Raw genomic sequence first — 25,558 nt, forward strand, 5'->3', positions numbered from 1 at the left:
TATTTGCGCTGAGGATTAACAAACAAACAAACAATGTAAAAAAAAAAAAGAAATAGCCTGTATAATTTCATCAGCCTTTGGCAGTAAGGAGCTGTCTGGTTGTGTGGCAAAGCTGTGATTCCTAAATTGCCTCATTGATGTTTTCCATCTCTTTCAACTCAGGAGCAGCATTCCAATTTACTTTAACTACACTTACTATTTTAAAAGATTAAACACAACTAAAAACCATCCACAAAAGGTTTGTTACTGTACGGCTATTTTAAACCATATCTGACGTGGTGCCATTGTGTGTTTACAACAGCAGCTTTTACCTCTCCTTAGTTAAGAAGTACCTGAGTCCTGCCAGGAATTCCATCACAGCATTGTAATTGCCCATGTTCCAACAGCATTTTGCTATGTGAACCAAGTGCGAGAAAACCTCTCGTTTTTCTTCCATAGATCCTGCCGCAAGTATCAGCCAGGTCACCCAGGAGCTAACCTTAAAAGAAAAACAAAACAATGTCAGACTTTCCTTTTTTTTATTTATTTTTTAATCATTCTGTGTTCCTAGGAAGTTTAAAAAGATTAGGTAGATCACAAAAGACATAAATCATGAAATCTTGTTTTTTTTTGTTTTGTTTTTTAATTTTAGAAACATACAATTGATACAGATTATAATAAATAGGGAACATATTACAATATTGGGGAGATTAATGAAATGATCTAAAAATGATGTTTCTCTTCATTGTACATTCCTCCAGTTTTAAATTTGGAAAGACAGTCAAACAGTAGTGGTAAAAGAGAAGAAAACATTCCTGTTGGTTAAAGTAATGGAAATAATAATAAATAAGTAGCATCACAAAAAAAAAAAAAAAAAGTTGTATTTTCAAAAAGGACAGGGAGCAAAAAAAAAAAGGCTAAGGAGGAAAAAAAATATTTAACAAATTGCACTAAAAAATAGTTGTAGAAGTGTTGTGACACTTTGATAAATCTCCCACCCTGTTTCACTAAGGCCAAAGGTAGATAAGGCACATTAACAGATTTTCTATAATACTAGCGGTTGCATATATTGAAAAGGCCTCAACAGAATTGTTGGAGTTGAAAACGTTAACAAGTATCTGTCAGGATTTCTGTAGATGCCCAACACGCAGAACTTAAGTAGATATAAAGTAAATATCTAAGACGTATTAACGGGCCTTAGAATGGCCGGATTTAACGGAAAAAGGCAAAAGACACAAGATAGGGAAAAGCCAAGACAAAGGTATAACGCAAACGATAAACAAGCCAAAGGTCAAGGAATGGAGATATCAGAATAGTCAGGAGCCAAGCCAAAAGTCAAGGAATACAGAGATCGGATAGTCAATAAGGGAAGCCAAGGTCAGATACACAAGAAATCAATACAAAGAACGCGCTCTCGGATAACCAACTGGAAACCACGACAGGGCACAGAGAAATGGACAAACTAGGTTTAAATAGCTAAAGGCATTTCCTGATAGGCTGTAGGGAAACATGTGATCAAGCTTATGTGTGTAAAACACACATATTAAATTAATTGATCTGGCCCTTTAAGGGTTCAACAGGAAACCCTTAAATTATTTACAGCTGCAGCGGATGGCGTCTTTAATGATACATACTTGGCTGCTGAGAGAGGAGAGGTCACCTCCGGTGAGTGTTTGGCAGTATTCCCCTTAGTTTGTGGGAATACCGCGGTAGTGATACGCGCCCACCGGGACTCATGTTGCCCTCTGACAGGAGCAGCGCCGGCGGGCAGCGTGACAGTATCAAACTCATACTACCATACATGGAGGGGAGAACAGCACAAGACAGGATACACCTTGCAATAAACCCAATAACGGCTTAAAGTACAAACATCAACAGGTATGATTTAGCAAAGCAGTACTGTGCGACCATTTTAACCAGACCTTCCAACCATCCACATTTTAGCAGTAACTGTACATATGTCCAGAGGAAAAAAAAAAGGAAATACAATTACAAAATAATATTTTTTATATATACATACATATCCAAACTGTACATATGTTTATTCTATCAAATGCCAAATATAGTATGGACAAATGCTCTTACAAATTAAAGGACCACTATAGGCACCCAGACCACTTCAGTTTAATGAAGTGGTCTGGGTGCCAGGTCCAGCTAGGATTAACCCTTTCTTCTATAAACATAGCAGTTTCAGAGAAACTGCTATGTTTACATATGGGTTAATCCAGCCTCTAGTGGCGGTCTCATTGACAGCCGCTGGAGGCGCTTCCGCGCTTCTCACTGTGATTTTCATGCCATGCGCATTCAGCCGATGACGACGAGAAGGAGGAGTAGAGTCCCCCGCCCGGCACTGGAAAAAGAGGTAAATTTAACCCCTTCCACCACCTAGAGCCCGACGGGAGGGGAGCCCTGAGGGTGGGGGGAACCTAGAGACCCTATAGAGCCAGGAAAACGAGAATGTTTTCCTGGCACTATAGTGGTCCTTTAACTCTTCACTGTTTAGATAAAAATTCCTTGAAGACAATGCTTATTTCAATGAATTCATGACAAACTGTAATTTGTAAACCTATTTTATAAATCATTCAACATACATGCAAACAGCATTGTGAAGAGGGGTGCACAACCAGGTTGCAAGTCATTGCATTCTCAGGTTTGCATTGTATAGTTCAGTGGACGTAGTAGACAATATTACAATAAAGGAATTCACGAATGCCTAGATGTACTTGAAAAATAAAGCTAATATTTCACGACTGCACAAAGGCTAAAGGAACAGAACCCATAACAACCAATCCTCCCACCAGAATCAATGTACACAGACGCAAAGCTAATATAGTAGAGCTTGGCCACAGCTGTATTATTCAATTACAACTTTATTGATCAAACACTGATAAACCAGCATAACATAAACACGTCCCTGTCTTATAACAAAACTCAGGCTGCCAGCTGCTAGACTTGGGTCCAGCAGGCCACATGACTCGGAATTAAAGGGACACTGTTCTTTTAACCCTGCAATGCAAAACGTTGCATTTTTTTTTTTTAAATAGAAACTGCAATGCTTACATTGCAGGGTTAAGTAAACCTCTTGGCTGAAAGCCACTAGAGGCACTTCCCCTTCACTGACAGTGTAAAACTCTGTCAGGTGACGGGGAAGACCCTATAGGAAAGCATTGATTCAATGCATTCCTACAGGGAAGTTTGAATGCGCTTGTGGTGCTTGCTGCTCGTGTGCATTAGGTCACCCAATGAGGATTGGACGTTGGCAGAGGAGACGGAAATGTAAGCAGTGCAGAGAGACCCTTGTTGGTGAAATAAGGTAAGTAAAGCTTTCATTTTTTTTCTTTTTATTACAAACAGGGAGGGACTTACTTCTGACTAGGCACAAGGACAATATACAAGGTGACATCTGATGTTCTGTCAAGAGAAGAAGAAAGTTCAGGCCTTTTACTCAACTCTACATCAAAAATTTAATCATCACATCTGTTCTGCCCATAATTGGTCCTTTCCTGAGGAATACAAGAAAAGGGTCTGTTCCGTCTGCGTCTGACAATCTGTCAATGTGTCCAAAAAAATCAGAAAGAAATTCGAACACACACTCTATCACAATCTATGCGATGGAACGGTAGAACTTCTGGAAAATGTGACAAACCTACTGCAACGCCTTGCCTACACGAACTAGGAATCCAGTAGAACTTTTTGGTATTTTCTATAAACATAAGCAAACCTGAAAGCTTGGTCTTTGTTTAAAGCCATTTTTAACATACATTTGTTTGATGAACAAAACACGAAGTGTGTCTAAGGGATTAAAATATTCCATCGGATTAATGCCTGCAGATCCTCATAATGGCTGGAAATCATAGCTCATCATGACAAGATACCATTAGGTTGATTCCACTAACATTTGAGCTGTTGCCTTGAGAAAAAGCTGTTAAAATCGTCAGCACTTACTTGGCTGCACATCACGCCATTCACATACTATAAGTAAATAACCCACGGTTCTTGCCAAACTGAAATTCTCAAGACCCCCCATGTTTAACTTGTGTAGTCCTTGAGATTGGATTAACTATTTCAGAAGGTTTCCCTATATTATCTAGAAGTACTTTTGTAGGGCATATATTGATACCAAGTGCTCCATAAATAATCAAGTAACCAATAAACAGCACTAGCTGCACAAACATAATCTAGGACTACAAACATATGGCAAACATATATCATGGTTACAGGCGTATGCCACACATATTTCATAGTGGAATTGCCTTCTTATTCCATAGTCTCAGATGTCTCTTCAAGAAATCTCTGCCAAGTAAAATGGCAGAAAGATACGTCTTGGGAAGTACATAGCACAACTGAAAAAGTTATCACTGCTCTTTTGGTGACAGAATTGTGAGAACATACTGTATCTACTCAAATCTAATGTATACCTTTTTTCTGGAAAATAACGTTTCCAAAATTTGAATGTGCATTAGATTCGATAGTGCATTACATTTGGGGCAAAATTCTAAATTTTCCGGCAAATTGCATTTTGGCAAATTCACACAGGCAAATTTCATTCCTGAAAGAGGGCTTAAGAAAGAATAGACTTAACATGTAGCACTAAAATGGAAATACCATCAATGTTACTATGCTACATGGCAATAAACATTTTCATTGGAGCACAATGTTGTATAGTAGTATCTTTAGTTTAAATGCGCATTACATTCGCCAGCAAATAAAAACATTTTTCAGCTTCCAGGTTTCAAAAATTGAGATGCGCATTAGATTCGATGGCACATTAAATTTGAGTAAATACGCTAATAATACAAATAAAGCTACATTTTTTAGAATTAATTTATTGTAAAATGTGAAGGTCAAAACTCCAAAGTGGCCAGATTAAGATATTTGATTTAAATCTTACCTTCAATCATACTAAGTGATCACATGGGAGACAGACAATATTTGAAAGATATGGCCAACTCAAAACCTAGTGTATCAAACCACCATAAGTATCGAAGATAAACAACCCATTAAATATCTATACCTAGTTCTTGTTGCATTACTTTATGCTCACGGTTTAAAGAAAATTATTATGCTAATATAAACTTCCCTGCTAGGTGACTAAATAAATGTTACCAGGGCCTATTAAATGCAAAATCTACTTTAAACACAGAATATTGATAAAAATCGTACAAGCACCACAGTCAATGAAAGGTTATACTAGGCAGGGCCGGATTAACATAGGGGCTGATGGAGCTGCAGCTCCAGGCCCAGGCCCATGGAATAGGCCCATTTAAAAAAACAAAAATTTTTTTTTTACATTTTTTTTTTTTTTTTTTTTACACACTACTCTTAGGTTTGCCACCTGACTGGTATATTACTGGCACAGCCGGTATTTTAGGCTGCCTGGCCGTGCTGGTATTGCAGTAATACCGGCAATATACATGCAGGTATTTTTCACAGCATAAATGGAGATTACTCTGCAATACCAGCACCAGCCAGTAGGGGTCACTGTGTGTGGAGAGATGCAGGGATAGGAAGTTACAGCATATCCCTGCCTCTCTCTACTACTCACTGATCCGTGGGGGAGCAGCAACACAGCACAGAGTCCAGACAGCAGCTCTACAGCTCAGATAAGTGAGGGATGGGGGGGGGGGGGAAGGCAGCAGGGACACATGGGGACACTGAGACACTAGGGGACACATGGGGACACTGAGACACATGGGGACACTGAGACACATGGGGACACTGAGACACTAGGGGACATATGGAGACACTAGGGGACACAGACACTAGGGGACACAGACACTAGGGGACACAGACACTAGGGGACACATGGGGACACAGACACTAGGGGACACTGAGACACTAGGACACAGACACTGGGAGACCTGGGAACACAGACACTTGGGGACAGTGGAAAACATGGGGACACTGGGACACATGGGGATGCTGTGAGACATAGGGACATTGGGAGACACTGAGACATTGGGACACGGAGACACTATGTCCCCATGTCTCCCAGTGTCCCCATGTCCCCCAGCCAGTGTCCCTAGTGTCCGCAAGTCTCCCAGTGTCTGTGTCCAATGTCGCTCAGTGTGCCTAGTGTCCCCATGTGTCCCAGTGTCCCTATATGTCCCAGTGTCTCCATGTCTATGTCTATGTCTATGTCTCCATGTCTATGTTTTTGGGCATGTTCACCCCCTTTTGGCAGGTCTGGTCACGTGATTCGCGCCAGTGACACACCCTTTTACCCTGTCCATTGACTTCCTGCTTCACTGGACACTGCTGTTAGGGGGTATGGATTTACTTGAAAGATGAAAGCATAAATTAGAGAGAGATTAGCACTCTAATGTATGTGTTTTCGTATAGCTGTATCCTTTGAGTTTCCCTCCAACAACATCTCCATCAGATACATGACACTTGGGAGGTATGACTGTTTTAGTGTTTTTGGTCGATAAGATTCCGTAATTAGGCCCACCATAATTGTCAGCACCAGGCCCACTGTGCTCTTAATCCGGCCCTGATACTAGGCATGTGTTTATGACAAGTCAACACTTATTTCAGCATGATGGATTACAGAAGAGGTTGTGTGTATACCCAACGTGAATTCTGTGTATGTTCTTGGAGATCCTTAGTATTTGTAATAAATTATGTCTTTGAGCAAAAGAACATCACTATGCAACAAAATTTGTATCAGTATGTATGTATGAAGGCATCAAACTGCTAGCACCTTATCACTTTAGCGGGGAAAAAGGTCTTCATACTTTTGAGCAGTCACCTGTAGATTGCGGTTAAAATCCAAATTATATATATATTTTTAAATAAATGCTGTAATAGTGATTGTCCGGTAACCTGGTTTCGATCATATGTATCAAATTGCTCACAATATGTGTCCATTTCTGACAGCGACTCCCTCCCTCTCCCAGTCACGTGTGGTGTTCCCCAAGGTTCCATTCTCGGCCCCCTACTATTCACATTATTTATAAATGATCTGCCTAATGTCTGCAAATCCTCAAATGTACACATGTACGCAGACGACACAGTAATCTATGCGAGCAAATCCGATCTACCGCAGCTTGAGGCTGTGCTCCAAGACCAGTTTACAGAGGTAAAAAAGTGGATTGCAAAAAACAAACTCTTCCTAAACACTGACAAAACTGTCACAATGATCTTTGGTACAGTACCTAAATTACACAAATTACACAATTCCCACCTATCTATCAAAACAAAATCAAATAGCACACTGACCGCAGTCCACTCTTTTAAATAATTGGGTATATTGTTAGACCCCAATCTATCTTTTGGCCTCCACATAGAAAAACTTGCATCTAAACTTTATCCAAAACTAGGTGCCCTGTACAGAAACAAATCCTGCCTAAGCTCTACAGTAAAGGAAAAGATTGTACAGCAAATGCTGATGCCAATCATTGATTATGGGGATGTAGTATATGCTCTTGCACTGCAATCCCACATTAATAAACTTAATACATTGTATTAAGTTTATTCTTTTCGGAAGACCAAATAGAAATCACCTGGATCCATGGATACAAAAGTAAGAACTTTTCGGAACAGCACTCACATCCCTGAAGAAGTCTCCCAAGACGAAACGCGTTGGATTGAGTATCAACATTATATTTTATATTTTATTGTATTTGTTTTTATTCATATTTGTTCCTGTATTTTACACGGTACTTCAATCGATATACCATCTGCATACTTATCCATTTATCATCCTGGTCCACTTGCTAGTGGAGATATGCTCGCTGATTGTTACCTTGATGTAAGTACAATCAGTGAAATAAACTTTTGATAATTTTGTACAGTACTACTCTATGTATATTCCTTTTTTATCCTTTTGAGGATTCAATATCTGGAGGAATTTCACCGTGCAAGCCAGACATTGAATTGCTACAGACACCCTTTAAGGGAGACAAGCGCAGAACGGCTATACTTTTTGTAAGTTTTCTACCTCCTGGATATCAAACTTCTTGCCCTTTCATACTTCACCATATTGTTCCATTTTATTCTAGATCTGTTGCAAGATCCCGCCCTATCTTAAGGTTGTATCTTCTATTTTGATGTGCTATCCCTCTCTTTAGCGTATATTGCTTGTTCAGCCATATTTGCTATTTTTGTTTTGTAACTACTGTTTTGAGTGAGTGAGGTACACTCTTGGTGATAGCACACTCTCTATTCCTAATTTGGATTAAGGTTATAGTACACACCGTTTGCAATTAATACATTGTATAACTCGTTCTGCCGCTTTGTGCTACAATGTAATTACAGGACCCACCATTGTGACATGCTAAAAGAACTAAACTGGCTGTCGCTAGATTCCAGACACACCCTTGATCTTTCCAGCCTTGTGTTTCAGAGCTTTTCTGGGAAGCTCCCACCCTACCTGAGCAGAATGCTCTCCCCAGCTATTCCCACCTCCTATAACCTCCGATCCAGTACCAGCACTTTATTTAGTCTACATCAATACAAAAAGAAAGCGGCCCGATCCTCCTTTTCCTACAGAGCACCGCAATTATGGAACGACCTCCCGCACACTTTCAAATCTTCCCTAAGCCTAAAGTCCTTTAATAGATCCCTCTCTACATCTTTCTCAAAACAGAATGCACCTGTCATGGTTGATTATATATTTCTTACATGTTCTATGTTAAATTTTGTATATATTGTGTATTAATATTGTTTTTGTATTTTATTGTACCCTATTGTATCAATGCAATGTTTTGTGGACCCAGGACATACTTGAAAACCAGAGAAATCTCAATGTATCTTTCCTGGTAAAATATTTAATAAATAAATAAATAAATCTGTGTCAGCTTCATTTAGGAATTTCATCCCAATTATAAACCAGATGGGATAGAATTTAGGCAGAACCAGCAAGAGATTGATCATAAGTCTGTGTAAATCTGCGTAAATAGTTTAGTAATCTAATCTACCTCCAGGATCTTCCCTGGTAAGAAAATCTAATTTCTCCTACTTAATGCATTACGTAATCTCATTTCTGGAATTGAAACAATTGTGGAAATGTTACCATCTTGCAATGCTATTTTGATAATTTAGGAAAACAAACATTTATCTTATTCCCCCCTGCCCCCTCTCCCCCTCCCTGGTATATTTGATAGCAATAGTAATGCAACATGATTATCTTTAAAGATCTGATAAATTCTACTCTGGTTTACGACTACTCATGTACTGAGTAGTGGAATCGGTCAGATTACATTACTAGTTATACCCAAGGGGTTAAATAAATGTGAGACACATATCCGTATCTCCTATACAAAACCAGGCAGACGAAATTAAAAGTATTTTCAACAATCCTGTCAAACAACATTACTCTTCAATTTTTTTCATTAAACTCAGATGTACACAATGAAGTTGCCCCATAATTCTTTTGCTTAATCCTCAAAAGTAGAAAAGTTCCACGTTGTGTGACAGAACGCAGCTTTAAGGGATTAGTCATATTGTTATTCTAAAAGTGATTTTACACTGATAGTGTTTAATTAATTAGTTGTATTTAACTACCAAAAAGAAATATCTCCACATACATGTTCCATATTAGGAAAACTAAAATAAATGATTAATTCCAGGCATTCCTGAGGAAGGGGACTGACCTGCTATGTTTTATGAGCATTACCCACTGCTAGACATTTACTTCAGATTGGTAAAAGCTGTTGATTTCTGCACAATTTATTTTACATTATAGGGTCAATAAAAAAAAATGAAATCAAAATAATAAAGAAAAAAAAACTCACAAAAGAAAACACAAAACAGATCCCTGCATAACACAGACTGTATAGTGAAAATCCAAATGTAATGCAAGAAAACATTTAAAAGGGCATTCTAACCACCATAACCTCTACATCCCACTGTAGTGGATATGGTATCAGCATGGCACTAGAAAAAATATATTTCCGGTTTAGCTATTTTGACCAACAATAAAAATGTATGCTTGAAACACAAAGTGTTCTTTATTACGCCAAATCAGATACATTAACACTTTTATGTCCCTATGAATATGCTAATGACCTTGGGGTTTACCCCTTAACAATTTTAGGACATGCCCTAACATGCTAGCAATCCTCTGCTTCAATAACATTCTCATGTGAGCAGGATTAGGCCATTGTTACACTAGGGAGACCCAGGTATCAATACCTGGTCCCATACTGACAGAGGAGCTGTATGCAGCACCTAAAGTAAGCGCTACATACAACTCATTAACCCCTTAAGGACACATGACGTGTGTGACATGTCATAATTCCCTTTTATTCCAGAAGTTTGGTCCTTAAGGGGTTTTAAAGGTCATTTCAACCCTACTCAAAACAGGAAGACTCGGGCGGAGCCTGGCTTCCTGGCTGAGCAGACGTGCCTGAACAGAGCTCCTGGAAAACTGCCGCTTTAGGGGAAAATAACCCCCCAAACCTGGCACATCTGCCTCCTGGAGGGCCATCAGCAAGAAGGGGACACCCGGCTGAACTCATTGATACCTGACTTGCCTTTATCACCGCCCAGGGACCTGAGATACCCGCCTTGGCCTCCCTGTCTCCTAACTCCCCCCACCCTTTGGACCGGGGGGGATATCCCAGTCTACTCTAAAGCGTCTGGAGCAAACCGCTTAGACCGAATTTTAAGCCTCAAAACCCAGCTCATGCAACTCAAGATGGCGGCTGCTGACCACAAACTGCACCACAGTCAAGGCCCCATACGCGGGGAAACCACAGACACCCTGCAGCGCTTGGAGGAAATTTTTCACCGCTTCTGGGAGAAACTCCGGGAGCGCGAACAGAAAGCGGAGACCAAGCTACTATACCCGAAAGACAAGGGTGAGCAAGGCCGCATGCGGCGGGGACGGAAGGTGTCACCCTTGTGAACAGCGCTTGTTGCAACGACCACCCACACTCTCCATAGCCCACCCGGGCTGAAGGCCACACGGGTACAGACCAAGAGGCATCGGTCACACCCGCGGAGGTGCCGACGCCGCAAGCGGCAACAGACCATCAGGCACCCCAGCGCTCCCACAAGTGGAGAGAACTCGGCCTCCAAGAAGAACAGAGTTAGTGGCAAAAAAGATGCGGGCCTTCACACCAGCCTGGGGCTGTAGGGACACCTACATCCGAACCTGTATAGCAGCGGCACGCCAAGACCCACCGACAGACTCCATGTGTTTCCCAGCGGAGGGAGTGGGCTGACTGGGACAGATACACGCATACCATCCCATGTCTCCAGTTATCAGCTACACATACCCGTGGATACCTCACACAGACATGCGGATTCATCTCCCAGGGGCAATACCTCTTAAAGCCTCAGGTGACTTTCTCTTGAAGCTCCAGACAACAGTGCAAAGAAATGGTTGGCAAAGTCTGATATGTCTGGCCAGTCTAATAATCCCACAGACTCACACTAGTTGGACACAATCTCGTATACGTTATTGCATATGGCAACCTAATATGTGGACTTGAGAACTACCCTAAGCTTATGATACCAGCCTATCTTTTCATATGCCTGTATATTCACATATGTCCCCTTTGTTGTTCTTGTTAACCCTTTCTGGACTACGTCCAACCAAAAAACGCACAAATCTAGTCACAGCAACAGAGCAGTGGGCCTAACATGTCACTCGCAGACACTTGACCATACCCACGCAATGCTTTAACCACACTAAGCAACACACACCCATGGGAGTCAGCAAGCTCATATAGATACACTACTCTATTTGCGCTCCCACAATAGACATACAACACGCACTGTAACACGGTTGATTTGTAGATTCAGTTATTGTACCTAAGGGGACAGAAGGGGAGGCAGGCCAGCAACTACATATACTGGTCCCAGCCCAGACATGGTCACTTCGCTACGCAACCTTTTTGCTTTAACCATATTCTCTTCTCTTTACCTATAATATAAAAAATTGTGCAAGAACTTCCAAATACCCCAATAGTTTACTTTGTTGATCTGTTATGTTATGCATGAGGAATGCCGTTGGGGTACCCTGTGCCTATTTGTATACCTATAACTGCACTGCAAAAATACTAAATAAAAAAACAAAAACAAAAAAAACAGGAAGACTCAGGTTAGTTGGTTAGGGATAAACGTAGGGTTAGGGTTGGTATTCTGTGTAGAATTAGTATAGGATAAAACAAGTGTTAATGTTGGGTTAGACTTAATGTTGTTTCAGGGTTACAAATAGTGTATAGTTAAGGTTAGGATATATATACAGTTAGAGTTATGTTGGTAAGGGATTGCTTAACTACCATAAATGTTTTTATATTTGAGACACAAGTCATTTAACAAACAGGACTGATGCATGAATCTATTTTGAGTTTTTGGCAGGTAAACATTTTTAAATGCAAAAATGTGAAAATGCTTCCCCCACCCTCTATTTTTAACATTTATTTATACTAAATGTTGTGTTAGATATACACGTACATTAAAACCAATACACTTAAAGAGAAACCCTTAATTTATGGTGGATCAAACACACAACATGAATTCTAGGTTCATTTTATAGAATGTGACGGCAGATAAGAACCATTTGGCCCATCTATTCTGCCCAATTTTCTTAATACTTTCATTAGTCCCTGGCCTTATCTTATAGTTAGGATAGCCTTATGCCTATCCCACGCATGCTTAAACTCCTTTACTGTGTTAACCTCTACCACTTCAGCTGGAAGGCTATTCCATGCATCCACTTTTGGTTCAGAAGTTATACAATTGCCTCCGTCCTTAAGGGGGTTAATAACCAGACCATGAGCAACAAAGACAGGATAACAGACTTGAAAAACGTGCGACTTGCTTGTTAACTCATGTGTTGAAAAGAACACGTGGAAAGTTTAAATCTATTTCAGATATACTACGTTCAAACTCGAGCCACTATGAAAAGCAATGCAACTGAGGTGTCTTCTAATACATATATGACACTCACTTCCACATTGAAAGTTTCCTTTCTATTTAACTGCCAACTCTGTTTACATGTTGAGGACATAAGTATTGCTGTGTAAATGAAACAGTTCTTCTGTTTTTTGGCATGTACGGGCTGAAAGGTCCTATTGATTTGTCTTTGCATATTTGAAGAAGCGAGCAATGGAATCCCTCAACTAAATGGCATCACATTGCACATTAACAGGAACAGGCAGTATCTGGAAAGCATTCACTGTTGTACACTATATATATGTATATAAAATAAAATAAAAAAATCTCCCCATGTTTACCATACTGCGTGCTGACAGAGGTTATGCATATGTTGGACCAGGCGAAACGTAAGCAAAAGCCTACACTGCTTCCTTATTAAGTCAAATGAAGGTGTTTCTCCGCACCCGCATTAAAAGCAAAACTTAATCATGCAGCTCCTACAAACTCCATATTGCCATTCTTATTTAACCTCTACGACGCAAGAATTAGGAAAATCCATTGCTATTGTTACAGCTCTGCTGAAAGTGGCTAAAAAAAAATAATTCTAAAAACAAATTGACAGTCAACAGCTTTATTGAAAACAACCGGTTAAGATTTTAGGCAAAATATACAAGTTAGTGTCAAAATTCTCCAACCTTAATTGCATGTGAGCAAAAGACTATTTCCTTAGAATAATTTATACTCAGGGACTTTCAAAATTACATGATGCTCCTTAATCAGGATTATCCAGTTGAAAGAAATGTAATTAAAGGGAAAGAAATTAAATAGTAGGAGCCAAGTGACATGACAAGGAAACGGTCTGCTTTTTAGATCTGCTAACATCAGCGTTCATAGATAAAAAACAGAAGTTCCAAATGTGGCAGAAATCAGTTCTGTAGCTACAGTGTATTCTTTGAAAAAGGTACATTTTAATGTGTACACATATGCAGTGGTGTACTAAGGGGAGGTGATGGGGGGGCGTACTGCCCCGGGTGCCACTCACCAGGGGGTTGCCCGGGGCAGACTGTGTCTGGTCCTGGGTGCCTGACCGAGGACCCGATATGTTTATAGGCTATTATAGTAATGTTTATTGACATCGTACCTTGGTTTCCTGTAGATTGTAAGCTCATTTGATCAGGGCTTTCTTAATCTCCTGTCTCTGCTTATATTCTGTATGTCAAGTATTTGTTGTCAAGTATCCAATTTCTATAATTGTAAAGCTCTGCGGAATATATTGGCGCTTTATAAACACTAATAATGATCAAGCGGTAAAGGTGTCTCTGTGCCCTTCGAATCAGATTGCTAGATAAATTTTTTCAGGTTAGGAAAAGATCACTTCTAAATGGTCTAGAGCTTTAAAGGGCACCAAAACCACTACAACTTAATGTAATCGCTCTGGTGCAGCAATCCTGATCCTGCGCTCTCTATTGTAAGAAAAAACAAAACTTCCATTTATCCATAAAGATTCCTCCAGACTAAAAAGTCTGAGGTTTCTGATGGATTTCTTCGAACATATATAGCATCGCTCATTGCAGATACAAGCCAAAAGACATTAGCATAGTATTGAAAGAAATTCACAGATAAAGATAAGGATATAAATTTGGGGGATGCATTTTTTTAATGGTATACAGTGGAACAATGCAAAGACTCTATACACACGCACAAAGACACAAAGCATACACATATGTGTACACAAGCATTCCCGTAAAACACTGAAAACCAACCTGCAAATAAAAGACAAGAGAAGATTCATACAAGGCTTTGGCAGTGTGTCAAGAACCCAAATCCATATTAAGATCTTTGTATTTACAATTGAAAAATGCGATCATCTTGGCTTCAAAAGTTTCAGTATAAGCATTTTAATTTTAAGGCCCTGGATTGATTATTGTCTCTGGGTAATGTGAAGTACATCTGAGGAATTTTAAAAAGTTTAATATCCAAAATGAGCAGTATGAATATGTACAGGCATTCCAACTAACACTACCGCAACAGTTATTGCATATACACGTCTATGTACGTATGGATATGTAGTCACTGCATATACACTTTATGGCCAAAATGTGGTTACTGTGGATTGTGAATTCAAATGCCTTTACTACAAACATATCCCTGCATTCAAACGCCATTACTACAAACATATCCCTGCATTAAAACGCCATTACTACAAACATATCCCTGCATTCAAACGCCATTACTACAAACATATCCCTGCATTCAAACGCCATTACTACAAACATATCCCTGCATTCAAACGCCATTACTACAAACATATCCCTGCATTCAAACACCATTACTACAAACATATCCCTGCATTCAAACACCATTACTACAAACATATCCCTGCATTCAAACACCTTTACTACAAACATATCCCTGCATTAAAACGCTATTACTACAAACATATCCCTGCATTCAAACACCATTACTACAAACATATCCCTGCATTAAAACGCCATTACTACAAACATATCCCTGCATTCAAACGCTATTACTACAAACATATCCCTGCATTCAAACACCATTACTACAAACATATCCCTGCATTCAAACGCCATTACTACAAACATATCCCTGCATTCAAACGCCATTACTACAAACATATCCCTGCATTCAAACACCATTACTACAAACATATCCCTGCATTAAAACGCTATTACTACAAACATATCCCTGCATTAAAACGCCATTACTACAAACATATCCCTGCATTCAAACGCCATTACTACAAACATATCCCTGCATTCAAACACCATTACTACAAACATATCCCTGCATTAAAACGCTATTACTACAAACATATCCCTGCATTAAAACGCCATTACTACAAACATATCCCTGCATTTAAACGCAATTACTACAAACATATCCCTGCATTCAAACGCTATTACTACAAACATATCCCTGCATTCAAACACCATTACTACAAACATATCCCTGCATTCAAACGCCATTACTACAAACATATCCCTGCATTAAAACGCCATTACTACAAACATATCCCTGCATTAAAACGCCATTACTACAAACATATCCCTGCATTCAAACGCTATTACTACAAACATATCCCTGCATTCAAACACCATTACTACAAACATATCCCTGCATTCAAACACCATTACTACAAACATATCCCTGCATTCAAACGCCATTACTACAAACATATCCCTGCATTCAAACACCATTACTACAAACATATCCCTGCATTCAAACACCATTACTACAAACATATCCCTGCATTCAAACGCCATTACTACAAACATATCCCTGCATTAAAACGCTATTACTACAAACATATCCCTGCATTCAAACACCATTACTACAAACATATCCCTGCATTCAAACGCTATTACTACAAACATATCCCTGCATTCAAACACCATTACTACCAAAATATCCCTGCATTCAAACGCCATTACTACAAACATATCCCTGCATTCAAACGCCTTTACTACAAACATATCCCTGCATTCAAACGCCATTACTACAAACATATCCCTGCATTAAAACGCTATTACTACAAACATATCCCTGCATTCAAACACCATTACTACCAAAATATCCCTGCATTCAAACGCCATTACTACAAACATATCCCTGCATTCAAACGCCTTTACTACAAACATATCCCTGCATTCAAACGCCATTACTACAAACATATCCCTGCATTCAAACGCCTTTACTACAAACATATCCCTGCATTCAAACGCCATTACTACAAACATATCCCTGCATTCAAACGCCATTACTACAAACATATCCCTGCATTCAAACGCTATTACTACAAACATATCCCTGCATTCAAACACCATTACTACAAACATATCCCTGCATTCAAACACCATTACTACAAACATATCCCTGCATTCAAACACCATTACTACAAACATATCCCTGCATTCAAACGCCATTACTACAAACATATCCCTGCATTAAAACGCTATTACTACAAACATATCCCTGCATTCAAACACCATTACTACAAACATATCCCTGCATTCAAACGCCATTACTACAAACATATCCCTGCATTAAAACGCTATTACTACAAACATATCCCTGCATTCAAACACCATTACTACCAAAATATCCCTGCATTCAAACGCCATTACTACAAACATATCCCTGCATTCAAACGCCTTTACTACAAACATATCCCTGCATTCAAACGCCATTACTACAAACATATCCCTGCATTCAAACACCATTACTACAAACATATCCCTGCATTCAAACGCCATTACTACAAACATATCCCTGCATTCAAACACCTTTACTACAAACATATCCCTGCATTCAAACACCTTTACTACAAACATATCCCTGCATTAAAACGCTATTACTACAAACATATCCCTGCATTCAAACGCCATTACTACAAACATATCCCTGCATTCAAACACCATTACTACAAACATATCCCTGCATTCAAACGCCATTACTACAAACATATCCCTGCATTCAAACGCCATTACTACAAACATATCCCTGCATTCAAACACCTTTACTACAAACATATCCCTGCATTCAAACACCTTTACTACAAACATATCCCTGCATTCAAACGCCATTACTACAAACATATCCCTGCATTAAAACGCTATTACTACAAACATATCCCTGCATTCAAACACCTTTACTACAAACATATCCCTGCATTCAAACGCCATTACTACAAACATATCCCTGCATTAAAACGCTATTACTACAAACATATCCCTGCATTCAAACACCATTACTGCAAACATATCCCTGCATTAAAACGCCATTACTACAAACATATCCCTGCATTCAAACGCCATTACTACAAACATATCCCTGCATTCAAACGCCATTACTACAAACATATCCCTGCATTCAAACGCCATTACTACAAACATATCCCTGCATTAAAACTCTATTACTACAAACATATCCCTGCATTCAAACACCATTACTACAAACATATCCCTGCACTCAAACACCTTTACTAAAAACATATCCCTGCATTCAAACGCCATTACTACAAACATATCCCTGCATTAAAACGCCATTACTATAAACATATCCCTGCATTCAAACGCCATTACTACAAACATATCCCTGCATTCAAACGCCTTTACTACAAACATATCCCTGCATTAAAACACCATTACTACAAACATATTACTGCATTCAAACACCTTTACTACAAACATATCCCTGCATTAAAACACCATTACTACAAACATATCCCTGCATTCAAACGCCATTACTACAAACATATCCCTGAATTCAAACACCATTACTACAAACATATCCCTGCATTCAAACACCATTACTACAAACATATCCCTGCATTCAAACACCATTACTACAAACATATCCCTGCATTCAAACACCATTACTACAAACATATCCCTGCATTCAAAAGGACACGCTACACACCCCTGTATTAAAATGGCAACAATACATACAAGCACTATATTATATATTATGTATCCACCCCTCCATACATATTACAGTGGACAATCTGACTCTCTAGAACAAATTAATTTGACACCCCTAACACTTTTCAGGCACACCAGCCACAGATACATTGCCTATGTATTATGAACCCGCCCAGAAATATAGTTATTATTAGCAGCAGTTTATTTGACAAAAATACACAACTTAAACTGCGGCCAAAGCTGACAGTAAATACAGACGACTGAATTCAACCTAAAAGATCGCTGAGATCACTCAGGCCACTTCGTTTCCAAGGTCCAGTGGACCTGTCATTTTAACCATTTAGCATAAATGGCAATGTTTAACTTGAAAGTTCAAACATGACTCTCGTGGCCGTCATATGGATAGCTACTAGAGGAGCTTAGACTGCACTGACTGACTAAAACTCGGTCCTGTGAAGTTCAACGTTGATTTCAGTGCTTTCCTATGAGCTGCAATTGAGGACATTCAATGCCTACGGTGTATCAGGTTCCCAATGCTCCCCTAATAGAAGTATCGGATTGGACAATTGGTGTAGGAAGGCATGTCTCCTCGATGATGTTGGTGGGAGGAGTAGAGTAAAGTTGAATAGCTCCAATGCAATCTTAGCTCTGGAAAAGGAAGGATTTTTAAATTACATTTTTGATACATTTTAAAAACTAATTTTATGATGATTGAGGGGGGCACTAAACTTGATAGGGACACTATAGCATTAGAAATACATGTTTGTAATCCTAACACTAAAAACTAAAAATATCCTTATTCAACCCCAGTCTCTATATAATAATAATTTTACATTGAGCTTTTCTAATAAACAGAATCAAACTTTAGTTTTCAATTACAAGATGGGTTCACATTAAAGGACCACTCTAGGCACCCAGACCACTTCAGCTCAATGAAGTGGTCTGTGTGCCAGGTCCATCTAGGGCAGTGATGGCGAACCTTTTTGAGCCCGAGTGCCCAAACCGCAATATATGCCAACTTTTTTTTCCTCAAAGTGCCAACACTGCAATTAAACCTGAATACTGAGGTTTAAGTTTAGAAAAAACAACTTGTACAGTTGTCCGAACTAATTAACAACTTTTGTTTTAAAAGAAGAACACAACAGAGAGTTCAATGATACAGATTTTAAATAATGATACAAATAGATAAAATTCAGCTTATATTTATTAGTATCTCCAACAAATGCAATACATACACACAGACTGCAGAACACATTCTCACAGTCCGCTAAATACATACACACACCGTCCGCTAAACACATACACACATCGTCCGCTAAATAAATACACACACACCCTCCACTAAATACACACTCCCCATCAGCTAAATACATAAACACACAGTCCGCTAAATACACACACACACAGTCCGCTGAGTACACATACAGACAGACTGCTGAATTCACACACATACTGCATTGAGGGGTGCAGTGTGTGTGTGTAAGGGTGTGGAGGGCTGTGTGTGGGGGGTGTGCTCATTGTGTGTGGGGTGTGCTGTGTGTGTGTGGGCGGGTAGGTGTGCTGTGGGTGGTAAGGGGTGCTGTGGGGGTAAGAGGTGGTAGGGGTGCTGTGGGGGTAAGGGGTGCTGTGGGGGTAAGGGGTGGTAAGGGGTGCTGTGGGGGTAAGGGGTGCTGTAGGGGTAAGGGGTGGTAAGGGGTGCTGTAGGGGTAAGGGGTGCTGTGGGGGTAAGGGGTGCTGTGGGGGTAAGGGGTGCTGTGGGGGTAATGGGTGGTAAGGGGTGCTGTGGGGGTAAGGGGTGGTAAGGGGTGCTGTGGGGGTAAGGGGTGGTAAGGGGTGCTGTGGGGGTAAGGGGTGCTGTAGGGGTAAGGGGTGCTGTGGGGGTAAGGGGTGCTGTGGGGGTAAGGGGTGGTAAGGGGTGCTGTGGGTGGTAAGGGGTGCTGTGGGGGTAATGGGTGGTAAGGGGTGCTGTGGGGGTAATGGGTGGTAAGGGGTGCTGTGGGGGTAAGGGGTGGTAAGGGGTGCTGTGGGGGTAATGGGTGGTAAGGGGTGCTGAGGGGGTAATGGGTGGTAAGGGGTGCTGTGGGGGTAAGGGGTGGTAAGGGGTGCTGTGGGGGTAAGGGGTGGTAAGGGGTGCTGTGGGGGTAAGGGGTGCTGTGGGGGTAAGGGGTGGTAAGGGGTGCTGTGGGGGTAATGGGTGGTAAGGGGTGCTGTGGGGGTAATGGGTGGTAAGGGGTGCTGTGGGGGTAAGGGGTGCTGTGGGGGTAATGGGTGGTAAGGGGTGCTGTGGGGGTAAGGGGTGGTAAGGGGTGCTGTGGGGGTAAGGGGTGGTAGGGGTGCTGTAGGGGTAAGGGGTGCTGTAGGGGTAAGGGGTGCTGTGGGGGTAAGGGGTGCTGTGGGGGTAAGGGGTGGTAAGGGGTGCTGTGGGGGTAAGGGGTGGTAAGGGGTGCTGTGGGGGTAAGGGGTGCTGTGGGGGTAAGGGGTGGTAAGGGGTGCTGTAGGGGTAAGGGGTGCTGTGGGGGTAATGGGTGGTAAGGGGTGCTGTAGGGGTAAGGGGTGCTGTGGGGGTAATGGGTGGTAAGGGGTGCTGTGGGGGTAAGGGGTGCTGTGGGGGTAAGGGGTGCTGTGGGGGTAAGGGGGGGTAAGGGGTGCTGTGGGGGTAATGGGTGGTAAGGGGTGCTGTAGGGGTAAGGGGTGCTGTGGGTGGTAGGGGTAAAAATACATAAAAAAAAAAAGAAAAAGAAAATATATATCAATGCTCCCTTCTTCTTACCTTTGGTGAAGGGGGGGCGGGGGGGGGGGGGGGCACAGCGATCCCTGGTGGTCCGGTGGTAAGTTTGTTTGTGGCAGCTAGCTAGCAGCTCTTCTGTCCTCCCGCGCGATGCTGTGTGGAGCATTGCCATGGTAACGCGCGGCAACGCTCCACACAGCATCGCGCGTGAGGACAGGGGAGCTGCTTGCTAGAGCCCTCCCCCTGCCTCCCGACACGGAAGCAGAGTAGGCACCTGCCGTTTCGGGCAGGCAGGTGCCTACTCTGCAGACAGCCAGCAGCCCCCTCTCTCCCGGCGACCTATGGCCGCGTGCCAGCAGAGCGGGCCCGGCGTGCCACCTGTGGCACGCGTGCCATAGGTTCGCCATCACTGATCTAGGGTTAACCCTTTCTGCTGTAAACATAGCAGTTTCAGAGAAACTGCTATGTCTACAAATGGGTTAATCCAGCCTCTAGTGGCTGTCTCATTGACAGCCGCTAGAGGCGCTTCCGCTGTGATTTTCACAGTGAGAAGACGCCAGCGTCCATAGGAAAGCGTCCATAGGAAAGTGAGAATGCTTTCCTGTGGACTGGCTGAATGCGCGCGCGCCTCATGCCGCGCATGCGCATTCAGCCGATGACGGGAAAGGAGGAGGAGAGTCCCCAGCGCCGAGGGAGCGCGGCGCTGGAGAAAAAGTATGTGTTTAACCCCTTCCTCACCTTAGAGCCCGGCGGGAGGGGGACCCTAAGGGTGGATGGAACCTAGAGACCCTATAGTGCCAGGAAAATGAGTATGTTTTCCTGGCACTATAGTAATCCTTTAAAGGGACACTATAGTCACCTGAACAACTTTAGCTTAATGAAGCAGTTTTGGTATATAAAACACACCCCTGCAACCTCACTGCTCAATCCTCTGCCATTTAGGAGTTAAATCCCTTTGTTTATTAACCCTAGTCACACCTCCCTGCATGTGACTTGCACAGCCTTCCATAAACACTTCCTGTAAAGAGAGCCCTATTTAGGCTTTCTTTATTGCAAGTTCTGTTCAATTAAGATTTTCTTATCCCCTGCTATATTAATAGCTTGCTAGACCCTGCAAGAGCCTCCTGTATGTGATTAAAGTTCAATTTAGAAATTTAGATACAATTATTTAAGGTAAATTACATCTGTTTGAAAGTGAAACTAGTTGTTTTTCATGCAAGCTCTGTCAATCATAGCCAGGGGAGGTGTGGCTAGGGCTGCATAAACAGAAACAAGGTGATTTAACTCCTAAATGACAGTGAATTGAGCAGTGAAATTGCAGGGGAATGATCTATACACTAAAACTGCTTTATTTAGCTAAAGTAATTTAGGTAACTATAGTGTTCCTTTAATGTAAGGTATGCACTTGTTACTGGTTTGCAATAACTCAATCTTGACGTATTATAGATCTAGTTACTGCTTGCCTTTTATTTTCCTTTAAACACAAAGTAACTACTTTAGTGACATATCGATCTGCCTGCTGAAATCCCTAATTCTTTGCGCATTATCTATCCAGTCATTTTAACACAATATTTTAGTCTAGGCCTAAACAGTTTATTTGAAATTGGTCAGAATGCTTAAGACATGAAATAAAAGAACATCTGCTAAAAGTGTGTTATTACAAAATACTGTCAAGTCCTATAAACAGTGCTTTATAAGATATTGCACTTCTCCATTTTGTTGTATGAGTTAAAATTCAAATATAATAATTTCCTTAGTATATATTCTAGACTAAATTTATTTCATTCACTCTTACTATGTGTTGGTATGTTCAAAATAATACGATGTGTAGAAGATTAAAACAATTATTTATTCAGATAATGACTGCAAATTAAATTTAGATACTTTAACCCCTTAAGGACCAAACTTCTGGAATAAAAGGGATTTATGACATGTCACACACGTCATGTGTCCTTAAGGGGTTAAAGTGTGCCTGCTTCTCATAAACAGACCAATATGTAAAAAATAATTAATATTGTACTTCAGTTTTTGACTCCATTATCAGATTACAGCTCCAAAAAAATAAAATTTAAAAATACATACAATATATTTATCCTTTTTTTGTAATCTGATAATGAAGTACAATATGGGAAAATGGTACATAGTGGTCTGTGTATGAGAAGCAGGCACACTTTCAAGTTAAAAATAAGTGAAACTCATAGTAAAAGCAGATTCACTGACCTCTAGGTCAGAAGTAAATGAGAGAGGAAGTCCAAGTGACCTCTAATTTGTGAGAGTCTGCAGTGTTCCTTTGGTGCAGAAATGCACATGTACTTGTATTTAAAGGGAAACTGTAACTTGCTGGAATTTTTAGTATTACTTTTACTTGTGAAATGTATTTACAAAATGTGTTTAGGAGGTGTGGAAAAAATAAAATTAAATGTAGACATCCACAACTCTTTATCCTGCAACTGGGTGACTCCATCTTGGCTTTCTGTCAATCATTCTTATAAGCTCTGTCCTTGCACCTGGCAGTCAGCAAAAAGAGAGCATACAGAGACAAGGAGAAATGAAACAATGTTTCCGTTTATTTGCAGTCAGTGCGCTGGGTGTGCCTTAAAGGGACACTATAGTCACCAGAACAACTACAGCTTATTGAATTTGTTCTGGTGAGTAGAATCATTACCTTCAGGCTTTAGTGCTTACATTACAGCCTAGTGATAACATCACTGGCCACTCCTTAGATGGCTGTTAGAGATCCTTCCTGGGTCATGGCTGCCTAAAATGCATCCAAACATTCAGTTTCTCCTCCCTCTGCATGCAGACACTGAACTTACCTCATAGAGATTCATTGATTTAATTAATCTCTATGAGGAGATGCTGATTGGCCAAGGCTGTGTTTGAATCATGCTGGTTCTGCCCCGATATGCCTCTTTGTCAGTCTCAGCCAATCCTACGGGGAAGCATTGTGATTGGATTAGGCTACCACTTCTGATGATGTCAGCAGACAGCTTGTTTTTCTGAGCCTAACAACATGCAGAGCGACAGCTTCAGGCTTGAATACAGTAAGATTTTTACTATATTTATGGAGGAATGAGGGGCCCAAGGGGGGCTAGATGGTGGTTTTAACACTATACGGTCAAGAATACATGTTTGTGTTCCTGACCCTATAGTGATCCTTTAACTAAACTGTTTTTAAATAACATTTGCTAGATATTTAATTTAAAAAAATGGAGCATAACAATAAAGCTTAACACAAGTTATAGCTTATTTTCAATGTTTTTTTTAACAATGTAATGTCCAGAGAAGCGATGGTTCCGCTTTGTGAACTGTACTTACTTGGCCTATTCCTTAGAATTGCTGAAACTACAAATAACATCACATAAAACGATTTCTATTAACAATTAGGAAAGTCAGGTTTGCACATAACAAACAAACTAGTCATATGAATATTTTTGGGTTTTCAATGAAAACATATTGTAAAGTTTTATTTAAAGCTCAAAAATATTTGGCATCTTTCATTTCAAAAGAAAAACTTTACATAAAATAGTTACGCCTTCCCCACTCACATTAATAAATATATAATTTTTTTATTTTTTATTCCTGGGTCTCGTAAATTCTCACAGCCTACACGGTCTATCGGTTATCTCTTGGTAACAGCAAACACTACAAATCAACTTAATGTTAAAGATTAAAGGAAGCCTAGAGTCCTAAAAATATTTTTTTTCCCCCCCGAGACTATAGGTTCCCCTTTGTACACCCCCCAAAAAACCCAAAACAACTAATTATACAAAGATTACTTGATTAAATGTAGGAGCCGGGACTACTCAGCTGCAGCTGCCCGTACCACCTTTGAAGACGTCAACATGCCTGCTGACGTCTTCTGCAATATCCATGCGCATAAAAACCACAGCACTCCTCCAATCAGAGGCTGCTATCATCAACATTTTTTTGTACATTTCTTTTTATAGTAAAGTTTTAGTTTTTTGTGATGAGTCAAGTTATTGCTTTCTACATGACACCCAAAAATGTATCAACATTGGGGTGGTACACACAAGTACCCATAAAAGTCAAACAGCACTAGGATCTGGTTAGACTTATAGACCACGATAGATGTAGCATGAGACGCACAGGTCTAGGTATAGGTTGATACATGCAGGTAAACAATCAAAATCAGGCAGAACATTAACCTGGATAGTTGCGATCAGCAACATTAGACTCCAAGACCAGATTTGACTTGGTTCTGGAGGAAGAAGTACCTTAGTAAGACAGCCACTGGAGGTGGATTTAACGCTGCAATGTAAACATTGTAGTTTCTTTTAAACGGTCATCTTTTACATTGCCAGGTTAAAATTACAGGACCACTGCATTGAGATGAAGTGGTCTGGGTGACTTTAGAAGTCTTTTAGCTGTTATGGTGGAGATAAAGACACCATCTAATAGCTAGCTAAAATGTAGCTATTAATTATAACTTGGTTATGAATGGCATGGCCATCTATTAGCACAAATTCAAAATGTACCTTAATTTTGACATTTTTTAACATGTATAGCATGTGATCACACATATGTGTTCAAGGAATTGTGGGAAACAGATGTT

The 25,558-nt window shown here is 40.5% G+C and overlaps 1 protein-coding gene across 8 annotated transcripts in view; it reads right to left on the reverse strand.

Moving 5' to 3' along the window:
* PLCE1 (phospholipase C epsilon 1) overlaps positions 1-25,558 on the reverse strand; it is a 341,969-nt gene that overhangs the window by 79,886 nt on the left and 236,525 nt on the right. For all 8 annotated transcript variants that reach the window (XM_063434573.1, XM_063434570.1, XM_063434572.1 and 5 more), the window contains one exon: positions 333-478. In XM_063434573.1, the coding sequence (XP_063290643.1) occupies positions 333-478 (146 nt within the window). The remainder of the gene's footprint in view (positions 1-332; positions 479-25,558) is intronic.

Source organism: Pelobates fuscus, chromosome 10, assembly GCF_036172605.1.
Source record: "Pelobates fuscus isolate aPelFus1 chromosome 10, aPelFus1.pri, whole genome shotgun sequence".
Classification (NCBI taxonomy): domain Eukaryota; kingdom Metazoa; phylum Chordata; class Amphibia; order Anura; family Pelobatidae; genus Pelobates; species Pelobates fuscus.